This window comes from Hemicordylus capensis, chromosome 6 (assembly GCF_027244095.1).
Source record: "Hemicordylus capensis ecotype Gifberg chromosome 6, rHemCap1.1.pri, whole genome shotgun sequence".
In the NCBI taxonomy this organism is placed as follows: Eukaryota; Metazoa; Chordata; class Lepidosauria; order Squamata; family Cordylidae; genus Hemicordylus; species Hemicordylus capensis.
In genome coordinates, this window is record NC_069662.1 from 111,406,289 (window position 1) to 111,427,401 (window position 21,113).

The 21,113-nt window shown below is 41.9% G+C and overlaps 1 protein-coding gene across 13 annotated transcripts in view; it reads right to left on the reverse strand.

Moving 5' to 3' along the window:
- KAT2B (lysine acetyltransferase 2B) overlaps positions 1-21,113 on the reverse strand; it is a 63,186-nt gene that overhangs the window by 20,411 nt on the left and 21,662 nt on the right. For 12 of the 13 annotated variants that reach the window (XR_008310257.1, XM_053264114.1, XM_053264121.1 and 9 more), the window contains exons 3-8: positions 17,777-17,922; positions 16,965-17,054; positions 14,514-14,695; positions 13,208-13,399; positions 4,596-4,702; positions 3,235-3,360 (exon numbers count right to left, since the gene is read on the reverse strand). Coding sequence is in view for 12 of the 13 variants with exons in the window: in XM_053264114.1 (XP_053120089.1) it covers positions 3,235-3,360; positions 4,596-4,702; positions 13,208-13,399; positions 14,514-14,695; positions 16,965-17,054; positions 17,777-17,922 (843 nt within the window). In the remaining variant the exon portion in view is untranslated. The remainder of the gene's footprint in view (positions 1-3,234; positions 3,361-4,595; positions 4,703-13,207; positions 13,400-14,513; positions 14,696-16,964; positions 17,055-17,776; positions 17,923-21,113) is intronic. The other variant, XM_053264112.1, reaches the window with a different exon arrangement.

Genomic DNA, 21,113 nt, shown 5'->3' on the forward strand with positions numbered 1-21,113 from the left:
ACTCTGGGCAACAGGTGTGCTTTTCAAATCCACACTATTCAAACGGTCAAAGTTTATCAATTCGTTCTGCTTCTTCATCAATTTGCAAAACTGAAAGGGACTATGTTGGGACCAGAATAACTCATACCATCTATCTAACTGGATTTTCACAGTGAGTGAAGAGGTGTCTCCCCCCACCCCAAATGTTGGCCTTCCTCCATTCTCCCTGTCCATTACTATGCCCAACTGGAAGCACAGCTGGTTGTGCCTTCAGATCTGAAGAGACAGGATAGTTCTGTATCCTCTGACCTATAAGTACTTTCATGTTGATAAGAGGCATTATTAAACTAGCCCAGGCTGTAAGAAGAAACAATACCTGTAGGTAGGAAAGGTATGTGTGCATGCAATATAGACAGAAGAGCAAAATTATCACACACGATAAGCATCAAGTATCTGAGATGAACAGCTTCCCATCAAAATGCAATCCAAGCAATTTGCACCAAGTGTTGCTTCTATGGTGTGTGGAAAATGTCTAATCATTTTAATTCAACAAAAAAAAATGGTTTATTGGCCTTAAGAGTTAATTATGAAATCTTCAAAGTTCAGCTTAGCAGCCAGCTGCCAAAGGCTTCCTAACTCCTCTGTGACATCAGAGAAGCTATCAGAGAAGACATCAGAGCAGAACTACTCATTACATGTTGCTAGTTATACTATTTCTAGAACTTTTGGGGGCTATTCACGCGATGGTGCGGATGAGTAGGTGGGGAGGGGAGAGGAGGCAGGTTTTCAACCTACCGTCTCCCAGAAAATCACTCCTGATCATTTTGGCACACCCATATGACCTGCACTTCCAGGAGAAGCGCAGAGCAACAGCAGTCCAGGACTCATTTTCATTTCATTTCATTTTTTACATTTATATCCTCCTCTTCCTCCGAGGAGCTCTAGGCTGAGAGATACACGACTGGCCCAGAGTCATCCAGCGAGTTTTATGGTTGAATGGGGATTCAACCCCGGGTCTTCCCAGGCCTAGTCCAACACTCTAACCACTACGCTATGCCCACGAGGCACCGCACAATGAATATGGAACATAGGCAGCTGCAATATACTGAGTCAGACCATAGGTCTATCTAGCTCAGTATCATCTTCACAGACTGGCAGTGGCTTTTCCAAGGTTGCAGACAGGAATCTCTCTCAGCCCTATCTTGGAGAAGCCAGGGAGGGAACTTGGAACCTAGATGCTCTTCCCAGAGCGGCTCCATACCCTAAGGGGAATATCTTTCTGTGCTCGCACATCAAGTCTCCTATTTATATGCAACCAGGATGGACCCTGCTTAGCTAAAGGGACAAGTCATGCTTGCTACCACAAGACCAGCTCTCCTCTCCAGGCAGCGGGCTGCCAGGCAGCTGGGTTAAGGGAGCTCTTGCTCCCTTAACCTCGTCTAAGAGCTGGACTTAGGAGAGGGGTTAGGCTAGGTGGGAGCGCTGGGATCCGCATGGATTCCAGCACTCCACACGAGCAGCCTAGCCCGGACTAGGCTACTAATGAGTACAGCCTCTTTGTTTCTTATCCGTTGACTTCTGGGGCTGCAATTTGAAGTGCAGTATCTGTATGAGAAGGATTTCTTAACTCTTTTCCCTAGTGACATTTTTTTCCACAGCAAACACCCTCTTCCCTGAAGCTGCTTTTACCTCTGCTGGGGAAAAGATACTGGTATTAAAAAAAACCTGTATTAAAAGCAGCTATGATAGGTATCTCTTCTGGTTTATGCATCAACAAATCTTGCAGTTAAGCTTTCCTTGTAGAACATTTTGCACATATGGCATAAAAGCTGCAGGGAGACAGCTTGGCACTTTAGGCCCAAGATAAGCTAAAAATAGCCATATTTTGACTTGTTTCATTAACTGCTTTGTGGGAGGTGGGGGAGAAGAGAAGTGTAGAATCCTGATTTTAAAAGGGGGGGAAAGCTTCCTCAGTTCAGAATGAAAGCTTTATAGACGCTCCAGAAGCTGCCCTTGAAAATCTTCCACGTTTGCATGTCTGAACAGTGAACACTACAAGCTTCCATTTGGCAAGCTGTGAGAAGGCACTCTTCCCTCAAGCTCTGTTCCTGCTTTAGGCGGCTTCGAGTCCATGGGCCAGAGGAAAATTAAGAGAACAGGTGAGGAGAGCTGGTCTTGTGGTAGCAAGCATGACTTGTCCCCTTGGGGCAGGGTCCACCCGGGTTGCATACGAATGGGAGACTAGAAGTGCAAGCAATGTAAGATATTCTCCTCAGGGGATGGAGCTGCTCTGGGAAAAAGCAGAAGGTTTCAAGTTCCCTCCCTGGCTTCTCCAAGATAGGGCTGAGAGAGATTCCTGCCTGCAACTTTGGAGAAACCACTGCCAGTCTGTGAAGACAATACCGAGCTAGATAGACAAATGGTCTGACTCAGTATATGGCAGCTTCCTATGTACCTAAGACTTATGGCCTTGTCTGTATGAGAATTTTATCATGGCTCAGTGCTGATTTGGGGCACATGAAATGCATGTTCATAGCTGAACACTGGGCATTTCTGCCCCTCTCTCCCTGAAGACTATTCTAATTGAGATATCACAGTTCAGTCCTAAATATACCTATATCAGAAGTAAATTCCATTGGGTTCTACGGGCCATCCTAGAGAGCATGCCTAGAGCTTTAGCCTTCATTTTTACAATAAGAGAGTCTATTTATTTAAGACAGGTATGTGTCACCTTTCTTCCATGGTGGAACTCAAAGGGGTGTACATGGGGTTCCATGCAGCCACCCATCCAGGTATGGAGGCGACCCAGACCTGCTTAGCTTCAACAGGGTGGCTGCATTATATGCCCTTAGACCATACTCTGGGTCCAGATTCAAGGGCAAAGGCTTGCATGGTTTTATCCCCAATTTGTGGCGGCATGTTGTGGTTAATTAATGATGGGGAAATGCATTTACTTACCCTCACTTCATTACTTCAATAAATCAAACTGAGTTCTCGCATTGAAAACAAGATACAAAGTGGAGTCCTGGAAATCCCTAACCGAGATTAAACCCTCTAAAAACCTTAACAGACCTAATGAATTACAGATACTGCACCAAAACACACTAGAATCCTGTCAGAGAGTAGCCTAGTAATACTGGCACATCCACAGCTCTCCCATGGCTCAGCTCCTATTCACTTCATGGCAGAAATTCCACACCTGTTGTGCCCATGATGGTTAACTGAACAGCACAAGGTGAATTCCATGTCTCTTACCTATGGTTGGGTCCAGGCCAGAAGAAGCCTTACAAGCAGGACTCATACTTCCACCACTGGGCTGCTCTAGAGATGAGGGACTTGCACTGTATGAAACAGATCTTACCACAGGAGGACGGCTGATGACTACAATCACATAAAAAGAAAAACAAAACTTAAGGTACTAGTGAGCAAGCTGCGGTGTGGATTCTACTGAAATCTCCTTTATGCCTACAGCATGAACCAATGTAAGGCAAGAGATGTAATGGGCTACCCAACCAACTAACCATTAAGACCAGCATTGTCCACCCTGAGTTCTATCAAGCAGGGTCTCAGTCTAGTGTTTCTCAGTCTTGTTACCTGAGATTCTTTAACCAGAAATGCTAGGGTCTAAACAGTTCACTTCTGCACATAAAACCTGGGCTTTATTATGGTCCCTTCCAAGACAAGAGCTATCTTATAAGGAATTAGACTATGGTATTATTACTGAGACAATGTATATAAAGTGCACTGAGAACTTAGGGGAAATACTATATGAATAAAGGAGAACCTCGTTACTCGCGGGGGTTCCGTTCCTTGCCTACTACCATAAGTAACAGAACCGCAGGTAATGAGGCAATGCAACTATGGGGAAAGGGAGGGGGGGTAAGGTTCCAGGGTGGAGGGGGAAAGCAAAATAAATAAATACATACATACATACATACATGCCCCCAAATGGCCCAGAGCAGAGGAAAAATGTACTTTGGCATGCTCCACGGGTCCCCCACTTGCCCAGGAATGTCCCCCCCAAAGACGAAATGCTTCCCCAAAATGTGAAAAATAGTCTGATTTTTTGAAGGAATGAGCCACAAAATGGCTCCTTTAGACAAAATGGTGGGTGGAAGTGACCTCTGCGGTCACTGGAGATAGTATCCGCAGATACTGGAAATGGGTGTCTACTTTATACCCCACGAATAGCAGTTCCGTGAATAACGAGGATCTCTTGTACTATCAGTAAGGTTATTATCAAACACTTGGTTGTTTAAAATTCATTTCTGATATTAGTTTCTGGTACTCTCTCAAGCTGACAGCTACGCTTTGTAAGTTCACAACCATATAGCAACATCCTCTTCTTCTCCTCCTCCCCCTGCCCAAAGGATGTATATATAGATCTATAGATGTTTAGTTATAGATGTCTAGTTATACATTCACCTTTCTGTGTGTTACTGCGTAGGATGTAAACTACAGAGTTGCATCTGGACGCAATAACATCAGTGCTGAAGAACAACAACTGGAGAAGCATGGATAGATAATGTTCTGTTGCACTTGGGTGATCGCCCTTATGTGTGGGGCAAAACAGGCCTTCCGTCTCTACGGCTTTTCTTACATTACATGACAATTACCTGTCTGGATGCCTAGCTGGGCACTTCGAGATGAGGAAGCCATGAAATCAGGATCCCATATAGGAGAACTTTGACTATACACCTCTTCCTCCAACATGGATAGAAACCTTAAGAAAGAAGTTGAAGTAACATTGAGAATCCTGTCTAAATCCTATCTACCAAATTAATTTCTGTAAGCATGCAATATTTTGAGTATATATGAACTAATACAATTGAGTATAGAATATTTACTTATAAATGATATGTGCAATTTGTTTTATATTACAGGGAAATAGATTGGATGTTTATATCAGATTTTGTGTTGCAATGTGGTATGTTGCAATATAAATTGCAATATAATCCAGACTAAGTTACTCAGTACTACTACTCAGGAATTACTCTAAAGGACTACTTCATTTGAATAGGGCTTCCACTAAGTAATTTAGTCAGGATGTCAGCCAATATGTATTATTTATATATTTAATAATAATAAAAATATTATTAAAGAGAACCTCATCTACCAAAAGAAACATAGCTTGTAACATTGTAATGAACATTGCATATATATATATATATATATATATATATATATATATATATATATATATGAATGAAAACAAGAATAATTTAAACACAGTTCGCAACTGGATCAGGTCACAAAAGTGAATGATAAACTTAACACAAAATACAGCTGAGAAAGAGCATAGTGCTGATGTGACATAATTCACTTGACTATTTCAGTGCACTTTTAAGATGCTTAAACACATGTTTTAAGCACCTTAAACACATGTTTTAAGCACCTTAAACATCTGTTACTGAAACCAGTGCTACTTAGAGCATTTTTGTCACCCCTACTCTATATGATCTTTGTCTAGGTTGCATAAAAAGACATTTAGCAGCTCAGACATTTGGTCTGGCATATTTTCCTATGAGCTAGAGAAACCCTCTCCTATGCTGGAATCAACCCAACTGTAATGGGCATTCTAGGATAGGAATATTAGAGAGAGGTCAATGGACTGTAACAATACATACAAAGACAGATGATACCACCCATTTTAATAATTACAGTATTATCCATCTCCAACTATCCACTGTTTAATTAAATATGCACACAGAAAGATTATCTATTATATTAATTCCCCTGGGTGTGCCTTGGAATGTGCGTCCCAGAGCCCAGCTGATTGGCTCAGTGGCAGATGCACCTGACTGCCTGAGGTGCACCCAGGAGGATTGGTTGCTGCGGTGGCAACAGGCCCAGCCGTGGAGGCAAGGCCCAGGAGGGGAGAAAGAAAGTGGGGGGGCGGGGCGCAGAAGTGGCCATGGAGAGGAGAGGCGGATGGACCCGGAAGCAGAGACTGGGGTAGAAGGTGGGGAAGAAGAGGTAACAGCTGGCCCCAAAGAGCGCACAGATGCTCTGTGCGGGATCAGCTAGTTTATATTAATATGAGATGACAGAGCTATCTAGTTACTTTCTGCCCTAGTACAGAATGGTGCTCCAACAGCTTTTTCTTACTTCAATTATTTTTATTTTGTACGATCGCCATTAACCCACTGTGTCCAAAGGAGGAATGGCAGTAGACACAGGAATCTCTCTTTCCTTGTACATTGATCACATCACATATACCATGTTAATTATTCATCTCAAATAACCACCAGATAAAGAAGAGGTGCTCCTGCTCAGTAGAAGTGCTCATCCAGCAACTGGAAGACAGTCTGCACTGGATGGGGTAGTATTCCCCTTTAAAACACAGGGTCAAAATCTGAGGCTGCTCCTGAATATGGTATTGAGCCTGGATGCCCAGATGACACTTATGGTGAAAGAGGGGATCTTTTTATCTGCTTAGGTTGCTGTACCAATCGCATCAGTTTCTAGAGAAATTAGATCTGCCCACATGGAGTAGTTAAATCTTGATAAGAATCACGGCAGTGCACTCAAAGAAGCTATGTTTGAAAAGCATTCAGAAACCTCAACTGGTTCAAATTACTGCGTTCAGATTGTTGACTGGAGCCAGAAACTGACAGCATGCAACTCCCTTGTTACAGTAGCTTCATTGGCTTCTAGTCCTGATTCCAGTGCTCGTTTTGACCTTAGAGGTCCTAAATGTCATGGGACTGGAATGCCTGAAGTGCTTCCTTTCCCCATATCAATCTGTTTGTATTATGGCTGTATCCTCTGCATCGTGCCACCTCCAAACTACATTCAAGCTGGGACATGGCAGAGCACCTTTTCCATGCCTCTGGAACTCCCTTCCCTGATAGTCTTGCACTACTGTGGTGGGGAAACTTTTTTGGCAAGCTTTAAATTTGTCAGATGGCTTGGTTTTTATTGGTTGCTGTGCTGTTATATGGGGTATATTCTGGGCTGTTTTTATTCTTTCATTATTGCTATTTTGTTTGGGTTTATTGTTAGCTGCCTTGAGCATTTAATGGCATGACAAAAATAATACCACCATTACCCTTATTTTATTATTTATTATTATTTTACATTTTATATCCCACTCTTCCTCCAAGGAGCCCAGAGCAGTATACTACATACTTAGGTTTCTCCTAACAACAACCCTGTGAAGTAGGTTAGGCTGAGAGAGAAGTGACTGGCCCAGAGTCCGAATCACTAATGAGGTTCACTTTACCTATAAATATAGTGGCCAAGATCCACAGTATGGAGGCACTGTGTTCAAAGCACCTCAGCAGCATTTAGTAACCCAGAGTCCTGCTGCACAGGTAGGGAAGGCTATTTCCACTGATCTCTCCTTTTCTCAGAAGCACTGAGGGTTACAGGGACATATTTATGGGTGGTAATGAGAGCTTCCGAAGGATAGAGAAATCTGTGACAATTGTCCCACGGAGCAGCAGGACAATGAATTACTAAGAGCCAGCGTGGTGTAGTGGTTAGAGTGCTGGACTAGGACCGGGGAGACCCGAGTTCAAATCCCCATTCAGCCATAAAACTAGCTGGGTGACTCTGGGCCAGTCACTTCTCTCTCAGCCTAACCTACTTCACAGGGTTGTTGTGAAAGAGAAACTCAAATATGTAGTACACTGCTCTGGGCTCCTTGGAGGAAGAGCGGGATATAAATGTAAAAATAACAACAACAACAACAATAAATGCTCTGGATGTGCTTTGCACACAGTGCCTCTGTACTATTAGCAAGGATGTCAGCCACTTTGAATAGACACGGTATGATCTACTCATTTTACTACTTTTAAGTTCATTCATTCATTCAATTTCTATACCGCCCTTCCAAAAATGGCTCAGGGCAGTTTACACAGAGAAATAATAAACAAATAAGATGGATCCCTGTCCCCAAAGGGCTCACAATCTAAAACACAACCATAAGACAGACACCAGCAACAGTCATTGAAAGTACTGTGCTGAGGGTGGATAGGGCCAGTTACTCTCTCCCTGCTAAATAAAGAGAATCACCACGTGAAAAGGTGCCTCTTTGCCAAGTTAGCAGGAAATAGTTACTGATTATGCATGCAATTTGTTGGTTAAGGTGAAACTAATCTACATCAAGAGATTTTGAGCATGCAGCTTGTTTGTGATAGGAGTATTTTAAAGACATAGAAATGTCTGTCAAAAGTAGATTGCTGAAGCAATCCAGAAACAAAACGAGAAAACTAAGCTCAGTGTGGAGACCCAACCCAGCTTATTATCAAGAATGGTATTGCTTTTACAAGATAATTTCAGAATTTAGGTTAGCAAAGATTTTCTTTTAGTATGGGAATAGGTATAAGCTCCCACTAGTAACACATTTATGCTAACATGCTGGAAAACCTTTACTTTTCACCTTATTTGTATATACAGTATTTATAATAATCTAAACAAATACTAAAAACAGTTATACTATATATCATTTCAGGCAATATATCACATCTTGGAAATACAACTATTGAATGTCCTTTGAAATTTCAAAATATTTGTCCAGGCCACACAAACATCTATTACCCATTATAAGGTGGAGGCCCTGTAATTTTAAGGAAATACATTGTAACGTATTAAAGTGTAATATAACATATGTACCCACTCGTAAAGATACAACAGCTTAATCCTTTCCCTGCAGTCTGTTGAGAAGTTTGCTTTGAAAAATAAGAACCCACTCAAAATTCTAAACTGGCAGGTTGAGACGGCAGCTTTGATTACTAAGCAGTGGCTACAGAGCTGAAACATCACAGTTATAACAAGAATGACTATTAAAATTATGTTGGCATTTCATTCACAATTCTCACATATTGTGGATACAAATCTTTCTCTTCTAGCAGAAAACTTAGGCAAAGATGGTGCTTCCCTGTTGAAGCTCCCACCAAGCTGGACTGACTTTGACAAGGAATACCCTTCTTGGTGCATTCCACAAGGGACTACTCATTTGTTAGCACTTTCAGGATTGATGTCCCTATAGAATATCAGCCTGCTTAAAACAACATCATGATGTTCTCGCTTAGGCAGACTTGCACCTTGCTCCATACTTTAGCCCTGTTATTTCCTTCAGTGGAATAGACAGACACTATGTTCAGGTGCACCCTGGAACAGGACTACCAGTAATCTTTTTTTTTTTTGCATTATGTAAAGCACTTTGAGATCTTTTTGTTGAAATAAATATTAAATGATAGTCTCTCAGACTATGCAGAAAACAAGAACATATACAGATAGGCATGTCCAGTCCACCCCAGTCTTTTATGTGGGTCGCAGGGGTGGAGAAGATGGATACAAATACTACACTAGCAGAGAATAATGCAGCACAACATGAGCCCTCTTCAGACACTAAAAAGAGAGGAGACTCCATAGGTGAGTACAGCATCCTGTGGATACTCCCTGAAGCTCTGCCCTGGCACTGATACACAGAGAACCCCGCCTGCCCACTGCCCATGGTTACAGATTTTTTTTGAAGACACAAACGCTAAGAGCCCCTGGTGGCGCAGTGGTAAAACTGCCGCCCTGTAACCAGAAGGTTACAAGTTCAATCCTGACCAGGGGCTCAAGGTTGACTCAGCCTTCCATCCTTCCGAGGTCGGTAAAATGAGTACCCAGAATGTTGGGGGCAATATGCTAAATCATTGTAAACCGCTTAGAGAGCTCCGGCTATAGAGCGGTATATAAATGTAAGTGCTATTGCTATTGCTATTGCTAAGTGTGGACAGCAGGTGGGGTTTTAAGGCCGGAACTCACATGCAGTGTTCTCTCCCCTTTTTTTTAACACCTGAAGAGGGTGATGGTGGCAGTGCCAAGTGGTTTTTGCTAAGAGTTGTTGTCAACTTAAGAAGAGGGACAGCAAGTGGAATGTGAAAAATTCTGAAAGTAGAAGATACTGATCGATGTGATAAATAACAAGTTGTTCTACTAAGAACTAATCTGCCTACTTTCCTGTCACGATCCCTACAACTGGACTAAATTTGGTCCAAATCAGTTAGGCAGTTCACAAGTTAGCCCACTTGTAGCCCAAACAAGCATCCACCATCTTGAATTGGAGTGGATGACATCATCACAAACTATGCCATTGCGGTGTCCCTATGTGTCCCTACAACTGTATCTGATTTGGTTCATATTGGTCCAAACATTACGAAGTTCATATGGGCGAGGGGACACACACACACGGACATACACACGGAATGCCAGGAGATCTCATAAGGAAAGTAGGCTAAAAATAGGCATTTTACCAAGCCTGACATAGAGAAAAATGACTCAATACCTTAACTGAAGCAACTGCTTAAAATACTTATTAAATTAACGATTAATTCATAGTTCTGCCCAAGTTATGAAATATGCTTATTGTTTTTAATGGGAGAGGCAAAGTACATGCTTAACTCTTCTAAAGAAATCAATAGTGCTTTAAAAAATTCTAACAGTTGATTGTTTCCACAATTTGCTCCAATATATTTGGTTATAAAAGCACATATCAGCATAAAACAAGATTTTATCCTATTTTGTTAACCTAAATGCCTGGAAAAAGGCATGGAAATTTACAGTGTTTTAGAAATCTAATTGGTCTAATCTGAGATTTTACCTTTGTCTCTCATGAGTGGACACTATAAATATGGCAATTTCCTGCTGAGTAAGTTGTTCTTTGTGAAATCACCAGCTTTGAGAAATTCATTACATACCTTTTGCTACTGTTCCACTAATATATTCGAAACATAAACAATCAGGAATAAATTACTCCTGTTACAGCACAATATGTAAATAGGTATCTTTATGGCTCTATACGAAGTAGCACAGCAAGATACACAACTATAAAGCCATAAGCAACTTAATACACTGTGGTATGTTGACATGAATAAGATATGAAGCAAGTCAATTTTTGGAAATGCTACCAAAGGACACCTTAATGCACTAGAGTACAAAAGGTCCATCCTCTAAACATACTACGCAAATGTGTAGGCCAATATACATCAAATTGCCTATTGTATAAAAATATACTATAGGATAAAGGAAGGCACCCAAACTAGTCTTATGCTGGTGTAAATGCTGTTGTGCTAGTGCAAGGACATGGAGAAAGGATCCGGCAATGCGGCTGCATACTTCCCTGCTGCCCCATTGCCTCAGACCAGAAGTATCTGGCGCCCAGGCGCATGTCACACGCGCACTGGATACTTCCGGTCACTGCTGGTCCGACGAGGCAACAGGGTGGCAGGGAAGTACGCTGCCGCCTCGCTGGACCCTTTTAAAGTGCAGCGCCAACGGGGGAAACATGGCAGGACGGGTTAGAGCACTCTCCCCCACCCTTAAAGGTATTTTCTCCACCTTTGAACCAGCTGAACCGCTGGTCATTCGAACCTGTTCAGAGGCCCTTTTATGGGCCTCTGAACAGGTCCGTGCACTTCCCTAACAGCAAGTCAAAAAATGAATTCTGAAGCTATCACTGCAGATAAAATTTCACACATTTTATTATATTCATTTCAGACTAACAACACTTCACAGAATGATAGGATAGCATTAAATTGTATGTCTTTTGTGCATTTTGTATTACTCAAAAATTGTGTTTAACAAAAAGATTTTATAGAATATTTGTTTGTATGATATGTTCTAAGAATGGATTTATGTATCTTACAGTATGATGTGGTAGATCTTTTCTGAGGTAATAGTCATCTAATTATTATTTTTATTTAATTTGTAAACTGCCCAGAGATGCAAGTTTTGGGTGGTATAAAAATATGTTAAATAAATAAATAAAAATAATAATTTAGAATAATTTTTGTTTGAAAGGCAATATTATATATAGATATTATATTGCCTTTCAAGCAAAATTTTCCTGTTTTACAAACAATGTAATAAAACAGTAACACGCAATGAAAGAGCAATAATTAGTCTCACTTCTGATGGTGAGGACACCCAGAGGAGAGCTTTTGAGGAAAATCTTAGCACATGAGGAGAATGAAATGGGAGCAGGCCCTCAGGCCCCAAGTTGTAAATGGCTTTATTATTTTTTTATTTATTTAATGTATTTCTATAATGCCTGATATAGAAATCTCCAGGCGGTGTACAAATTAAAACATAAAACAATTAAAATTCATAAAACAGATAAAATCTCAATCAATAAAAACATATTCTAATTTAGATTTCAATTAAAAGCCTGGGAAAACAGGTATATCTCCAGGGTCCTCCTAAAAGCGAACAGAGGAGTTGCTCTTATTTCAGCAGGGAGCGCATTCCAAAGCCCAGGGGCAGCCACAGAGAAGGCCCAGTCCCGAGACACCACTAAGAGTCAGAGGCAGGTGTAACTGCACCTCTCCAGATGATCTTAATAGGCGATAGGGTTCACAACAGAGAAGGTGCTCTCTTAAGTACCCTCGACCCAAGCCATTAAGAGCTTTATAGGTAATTATCACAACTTTGTATTTCATTGGGAAACTTTAAAGGTTAGAACAAGCACTTTGTGCTTCGAAGCAGACCCAGAGCCAGTGAAGTTCCTTTGAGAACCAGAAAGATATACTCCCAATGTCCATCCCAGTTAATACCCTAGTCGCCATACTTTGGACTACCCACAAACGTCCTATTCAGAGCTGTCTGGTTGTGTGTAGTCACACCCTGGAAACTCCAAACACATCTATGGTAGGGATGTGCACGGAACCGCATGTGTGTCGGTCACTTCTGGTATTACGCTGACCAGGGCAGCAAGAGGATATAAAGCCACCCCACTACATCGGTTTTGGAAGCAGCACCGGAGGGGGAAATGAGGCAGTGGAGGTGAGGACACCCTACCCGTGCCTTAAAGCTACCCCCCCCCACACACACACCTTTGAGCCCGCTCAAACGCCAGCTTTTCGAACCAGTTTGGTGGTCTGTGAATAGACCGCTGAACCGGTTCATGCACATCCCTAATCTGGGGTCTAGATACCACACAGCCCATCTCTCACTTACAGGAGCTGCAAGCCCAAAGATGCATGTCCTCTGACTGTTCCAACCACTCACCAACACAACCAGCAGCTGTTGCATGTAGATTTGGATCTTATGCCTTGGACCTCATACAGGGGCTAACTGGAGCTAGTCTGCCTGTGGGGCAAGTACGCCACTATTTGTGAACTGCACCTGACCTAGCATATATTTCTCTTAACACATAATACCTTTGCTCTCTTTTGGAATTCAATTTAATTGGTTTTTAACATATTCAAGAAGTTCATAAATAAAAATTCATTACTTGGGAAAGTGCGTAAGGATTAGTGTTCGTTTCTCAGGAGGAAGTTTGTCCTTTTCCTGTCTAGCGTGTTCTAGAAGCTGCCGTGTCATCACAGTGAAGACTGAGCGTAGCAGGGTTCTCCCAAAAACTTGTGTGGTTTCATATCGAGGTAGACTGTCACAGAACTGGGGTACATTACAGTAACACAGCCACCTGCGGAGCAAAAAAACATAAGGCATAAACCCAGACAACTGATTCAAAGTGGCATGAAAAGCATCTCTTTCTAAAACCTGCTAACTGTTTATGGAGAATATGAAATGCTTTACTGTATCTTCTCTTCAAACACAGCAGACAATTTAATGAGCCCACTACATTTTGACTCCCTGATCACCAGTAGAGACACTGAAATGTCTAAGATCACATTACATTTTTATCTCCTCCCACCTCTGTCAAGGAACTCAGAGCAGTGTTCAAGACCTCCCCCACATTTTATCCTCATGGTAAGAATATGACTGGCCCATAGTCACTCAGTGAGCTTCATGGCTGCAACAAGTCCAATATTCTTAGCACTACACCACCGACTCCAGATTCAGAAACATGAGAACATCTTGGGGGTCTAAGTCGCAAAACAAGAATGGCTACATTTGGTCAGACCACTGGTCTTTCCAGCTCAGTCATCTACTGACACTGACAAGCAGAATACCACAAACGAAGCTGACAAATAAGATGTGATAGGAATTACGGCAAAATCCTAATCCTGTAGCCAATTTCTAGCTCCTGATGGTCAGAGCTGTATTCCACCTGAACACATAGGTTGCACTTTTGGCTAACATAGCTTGCAGTCACCGACCAACTTATCTTCCACAAAAAGCCCACTTTAAAGCTGACTGCTGACACACAGTGTAGGGAAATGTGGGCAGTTGTGTACCACCCATGCTGCTGCACGTGCCTAAGACAAAGCCAGTGGTGTTGCGGTACAGGGCTGTTGTGCCGTGATTTAAAATTCCACAAGCACAATACTACCTCCATTGGAAATAACAGACATAGCACTGAGTTTGTGCCATTGCAAGTTGGAGTGTAGCAGTCCTTTGCCTAAAACACCAGGCAGCAGTGTTTTAGGCACACACAGCAGTCCAGGCAGCGCTCAACCACCCACATTTTGCTGTGCTGTACATCAGCCAGTATATGCATAGTTAAGGGCATCTGTTTCACTGTGCCTTACTTTTTACATTACATGGCATGGGAAGTGGCGATCAATTGGCACCCACTATGTAAAAGGTCATATTTGACAAGTTGCAAGTGAAAACCTGAAATAATGAATCAATACCTTGTGTAGTTGATTTTATAGCCAGCAATGTCGTCATTAGGTGATCTCTGCCGTCGCTGGGAAGGTGTCTCCAGGTGCCAGTAGTTGATGCGATTTAGAAACATTTTAGCCAATTCTATTATTGTTTGTCTCTCTTTTAATGGTAGGTGGCTAAATTTGTACTGTACAAAATTATTAACTCCCTTAAAAAGAGACAGAAAATGAGAAGCGGCAATTAGGGTAAATACAAACCAATACTATGCTTTGTTGTGAGAAGAATTAGACTTCTAATGCTATGATAATTTCTGTTTTCTTGCTAGTGACTTGCTGAGGTGGTCCAGTTCATATTTTTATCCTTGTGGCACAGTTGTTGCTGGGAATGCACACCTGCCTCTCTACTTCTGTGAAGGAGCACCAGCATGGCTTAGGACAAGAAGACACACCAAAACCAACTCTTAAGAGGAATGAAGGAAAGACTCTTTTATCCTTGGATGTCTCCAAATACATAGTTTGGCTAATGACTATGCCACTGGCAGTCACAGATTATTTGACTGACACTTTGCATCTAGAAATGAAATTTAGATGAAGGGTTATTAACGTCGGATTTTTTATGAGATGAAGACAAGAGACGTAGGTAACTTAACTAGGATGTTCAACTGAAATAGTGATGTTCAATAGGTCCTGTCAGGATATTTGGGTGCATTTCTAAAGGCTATGGATTCAAATAACTGTCGACTCAAATCACTATCCAGTCTCAATCTGTAACACACCTGTTTCACAGTACTTATACTGAAGATGATTTAGCCTAATTTAGTGCACCGGAAGTCAATGACAGCAATCCAGAGGGCCATAAGATCCCATGGCAGATTCAGCTTAGATGAATAGTCCATTTATAACAAATAGCAGAAAAGCTCACTTTTGTATGTGACTCCAATCTGACATCAGGCAAACTAAGAAACCAAAATATCCTGGTACAGTTGGTCTCTAATTGCAGTCTTTGTTTAACACTGCAGGATGTAACTGAATCTATCCAGTTGCCCATACAGATATTTGCTCTGTAACCATGTTCAGTATTCCAGTATATAAGACACTCAGAAATCTTTAGACAATGCCAGTAAAGCTAAAATGTGCCGTCGAGTTGGTGAGTCAAAAAGATTATTCATATGCTTAAAGGTCAACACAGAATTTCCGCTGTTTGCCCTGCCCCACCCACCATTTTTAAAAGGATTTTTTCCCATTATTCCTCCACTTTTAAAGGAATAATGACAAAACTCTCCCCCTGCCCCCCATTAACAATAGGACTAACTCTGGAGTAAATATGGAAAGGACTGTAACTGTTAAGCAGCTGCCACAGACACAGAAGAGGCCCAGCAAGCCTACAATCTCTGTGCTGAATAAGATCAAATAAGACACACATTTCAGCTTGCTAAAGTGGCTCAGTTGGTCCACAAGAAAAAGGAGTCAGCAGCCATCTTTATTGAGGCAAAAGATTGCTACTGAGAAGACTCAATCAGGCCATTTGGCATGTGCTGTGATGTGTGCCCTCAGTTGCTTACCCTGTTATAATGGGGACTTCAAAAGCTAATAACTCAACAAACATTCAACGGATATTTTCATACAAACAAAAATAATGCATTCCATTTTGGACCTGAATTGTCTGATAGATTTAAAAGGACAACTTAAAAGAACAGAAAGGTAGGTTACCCTTGGCCGAATTTAGGTCGCCAACAAGTGAAATCAGCTTCTTAGGGGTCAATATTCAAACTCCTGTATCTCAGTCATTTCTCAACGGATCTGCATGAAATTCGGAGAGATGGTGGCGCTTGTCACCTAGTTGCTCTGTGCCAAATTTCAGATGAATTGGATGGATGGGTTATATTTTATGACTGATATAATGTTCAAGGCTTATAATGGTAGACTACTTATTTGACACCTCATTTTAACTGTACAGGCACTATTGTGCATGTATAATCCAAATTGCTAACTACTTCCTACATCAGGAAGATCTTGGTTTTTAAAAATATCAACTACCTACCTATAGTCTTGTAGCATACAAATTGCTATCATCTACTGGATTCCTTTTAAACTTCCTCTTTTGTATTGCTAATGGTAGATTTTCCAATTTACAAGATTTTTCCCCACCCAATTTCCAGGGACACTGAACTAAAGAACAAAGGCCTTTCTGCAGACATGTACAAAAGAATATATTAAAAAGAATACTGCTTAAGCTAAAACAAAGCATTACACATTCAATGAAAGTGCAAGCTGAATTCTGAAATACATGCAAGTGATTTATAATGCCTCTTGTCATGAAAAAAGGGGAGGGGGCTCCTATCCTGATGCAAACCTTAAATATTCATCTTTCTTTCCTGTCAACATAAAAAAAAATTATATTGCCAGGAAGCCTGATTTCTTTTTAAAGATATGGCAGATAAAAGCAAGATCACACTGACAAGAATGTATGCACTTTACCTGTTCAATACTAGGCTTCTCAAATGGGGGACTTTCCAAGGATCCTTCAACAACAGGTTTCCCCATCTGTAATATGCACTTCCTCAAAAGCTGTTGAAAAGTGTTTTTAAAGAAAAATGTGAGATGACTAAATAAAAACCTGGTAGTCAATGAAGTTTGTTTTTATATAATAGAAGTACTCTTAAACAGTCTACTCTTCATTACTTATATGAGAGGTTCCAAACCTTGGGCCCCCAGATGTTGTTCAACTACAACTTCTATTGTCCCGAGTCAAAGGCCACTGTGGCAGGGGATGATGGGAGTTGTAGTCCAACAACATGTAGGGATTCAAAGTTGAGAAGCCCTGACTCAGGTTACTGGCATAGAAAGTAAACAATACAACTAAAGAAAGGCTGTTTCACTCTATCATTTTTGAAATGGGTGGTTGATGGATCTCACAAGGGTAAGCTTATGAGTTTACACTGTACAGCAGAAGTACAAATCACTCACACTTCTACTTTCTGTTTAACACCAACACTACTAAAGTTCAGAATGCTTTAAGGATAGTATTAAGGAAAGCAGCTAGCAAAATGGACTAATTTTAGGTCATAGTCCACAACCACCTACAGATGAAGGTATTATGCAATGCATGGTGAAAGGATCTAGCCCAGAACTAGTGTTATATTAGATCCAAGATCAATACAGCAAGCTATTAAGGTGATAAAATTGAAAATTTAAAAGAAACTTAGTCAAATGGGATGCATAGTTTTATATAAGGCAGAAGCACTGTATTTGTTAAAGAAAATAACTTGCCTTGAACAATGGTAACTTGCCTTGAATAAGTAGAAATAGACTTGCTTGGTATCTGCATCTACTTCCTTATGGACACAGGTGAAAAGATACTCCACATCTACGACAATTCCCAACAGCCTGCTCATTTCTTCTTCAGAGACGTTCTCCAAGTGAGAAACATGTGCAGCTAAACAAATAAATTTAATGCTTAAGCACAAAGTGACCATGCAAACAAAAATACCTGAGCGAGTAGCTTGTGTCAAGTATGGCCAAGTAGTATGCTGGACCTGGCTTGTGAATAAATTTTATTTTGCTCTTAGCAACCCTACCAAATTTCAATCAAAGTACCATTCCAAACCTTGCCTACAGTTTCCCTTGTTAAAAAAAAATGAAAATCACAACTGCATCCATTGTTTTCCATAGAGATCCTTAGCAGTGACGACTGAGGAGGATGACTGAGGATCGACCAAGATGATCAGGGGCCTGGAGCACCTTCTTTATGAGGCTAGGCAACAGCATCTGGAGCTCTTTAGTTTGCAAAAGAGGCAACCATGGGGAGACATGATCAAGGTGAATAAAATTTTGCATGGAGTGGAGAGAGTGGACAGAGAGAAATTTTTCTCCCTCTCTCACAACACTAGAACCAGGGGTCATCCCATGAAACTGAAGGTCGGGAAGTTTAGGACAGACAAGAGGAAGTACTTTTGCACAAATGGGGGTCACTTTGGCCAAAACAAAAAAACAAAGCACTTCAATGTGAGAGCCATTTCCCACTATGTGGGCCTCTGCACATAACTGAATTTTTCTTGGGGCTGGGAGGGCCCTTTTAAGAGAGAAGGAATCCTCTCTTAAGAGCCAGGAACATAGAAAGTTGCCATATACTGAGTCAGACCATAGGTCTATCTAGCTCAGTATTGTTTATCCAGACTGGCAGTGGCTTCTCCAAGGTTGCAGGCAGGAATCTCTCTCAGCCCTGTCTTGGAGATGCCAGGGAGGGAACTTGGAACCTTCGGCTCCATCCCCTAAGGGGAATATCTTACAGTGCTCAAACATCAAGTCTCCCATCAGGAGCGGAGGGAGGCAGGTGGTGGCCTGTGTTTGAGTCTATCTCTATTTTCATCCCTGGCCCCGCCCCCCATGTCCGACGTCAGACGCAGGGGGCTGACTAGCCACACCTCCGCATCTGATGCCAGATGCGGGGGAGTGGTCTTCCTCCCAAATGGTGCTGTGCGGCCCCAAGATCAGCTCTCCCTGCCTTTAAAAGGCAAGGAGAGTCACTCAGGCCACACTGCCAATGCAGCGCAGGCTGATTTCAGTCCCAAACGGGGCTACGTGGCCCAGTTTGGGAGCAAAATAACCCTCTGCATCTGACATCAGACACGGGGGATACGTCTGGGGCCGTGAGGCACGGCCCCCAGGTTCTTCGAACCCATTTGCCCAATGGTGGCTCCGCCCGTCTCCCATTCATATGCAACCAGGGCAGACCATGCTTAGCTAAGGGGACAAGTCATGCTTTCTACCACAAGACCAGCTCTCCTCTCCTTTCTGTGGAGGAAGGTGCTGGGAAGGACAATTTCCAGCACTCCAAACAAGCTGAAGAGGGCTCTGTTTTCAGAGCCCGCCAGCACTGGGCAAAGTACAGCGCTGCACAGTAAGAATAATAATCCCCACATGGTGCCAGGCGGACTGCAAAGATTATTCCTCTTCAGCCAAAGCTTTGCACAGGCCCAATAAATAATTTGCCAGGGGGCCGTCCTTAGGCTTGATGGGGACAGCCACTGGCCCCTGGGCCTTACAATGAAGGACACTGCCTAATGATATTGTCAGTAAGCTCTAAAAACTCTCTTGTGCAAATACTCAAGCTGTTCATTTCTCAGATTAACAGTACTGAATGGTGCTGCAAACCTGAGACATTTACAACTCGGGTATTTCAGAAGAGGGTCCACAGGACTAAGTCTATTTGTTGGAACAAATTGTTCTGTTAAATGACATCAGGCTGCCCTTGTGGATAAGTATTCACAGCTGCTGTATGTTAATAACTATCCAAAGTTACTTGAGCAAAATACTGGGTTATGAGTACGTCTCTGAGAAATAAAGAAAAGTAAATGCATCAGTGTCTTACAAGCCTAATAAATGGCAGTTATAACCATCTAACAGCAGGAGGCTAATTGGGAAATTAGTAACACTGTCATTTTAATGAAAGCCTGGTCTGAACTGTGAAGGGACTTCTATCATCAACTCCTATTCTCAAAAGTCCCCCCCTCGCCCGTTTCATTTTGAAGTGGAAGAGGAAGGACTCAGAAGTGTCTCTGCCTGTTTGGATTCAAGGTCCTTCTCTCCCCTGTAGACGTAGCTAAATCTGTCCAAATCAATTCTTTCTTATGGGGCTATATCGTTATGAATAAGCCAGTCTGTCTTCAGTTCTGCAGTGTTTGAGTCTATCTCTATTTCATCCAAGTACAATTAGAGAGTGTCTTATTTCACAGGCAGTCTGCAATCACTCTCAAGTTCATAATGACAAGACAATTTAAAATATAATTTTCAGGCACAGTAATGATGTAATTTAGCTTAGTTTTTCAGTATCTACATCTTGCCTGGGTAGTTCCAGCAGCCAGTTCAGTTTTTGTAGTACTGTACTACAGAGTTGCTCCTCTAGAATCTGCTATGGAGTCAGCCAATAAGTAAACAATAGCTCCACTACACAATAGTATCTTTCAACACTGTGATACATGTCCTTCAGATTATCACGTTCAGTGCAACAATGCCAGACAAAAGAAGAGCCCTAGTGGATCAGCTCAAAGGCCTCTAAAGTCCAGCATCCAACTGACTGATTGATTGATTGATTGAATTTTTATAACACCTCACCCAGATGGCTCTAGGTAGTTCTCAGAGTGGTCAATCAGATGCCTCTGGGAAACCCACAAGCAGGAGATGAAAGCAATACCCCTCTCCTGCAGTTGCTTCCCTGCAGCTGGTATTCAGAAGTACACCACTATCATACTAGTAGCCACTGATAGACTTGTCCTCCATGGATTTGTCTAATTCCCTTTTAAAGTCATCTAAACTAATGGCCATCACCACACTGTGGCAGTGAACTCCACAGATTATTTGGTGTGTGAAGAAGTACTGTATGACCTCTGGTTGTAGAGGGGTGTGTACGTGTATTTGAGCAGGGGAGAGAGCATGCAACTTCTCCCTATCCACTGGGCCAGTTTCAATGCAGAACCATAGGAATCTTGGTTTCCATGATGTCCCTAAACCTCTGGAGTGCATGGTCCCCCCTCCCCTGCCCACATGAACCTCAGAAGAATTTGACTTCCAACTGAGGTTAAAAACAAACCACAATTAACTGTGACATTCAAACCAACTGATCTTGGT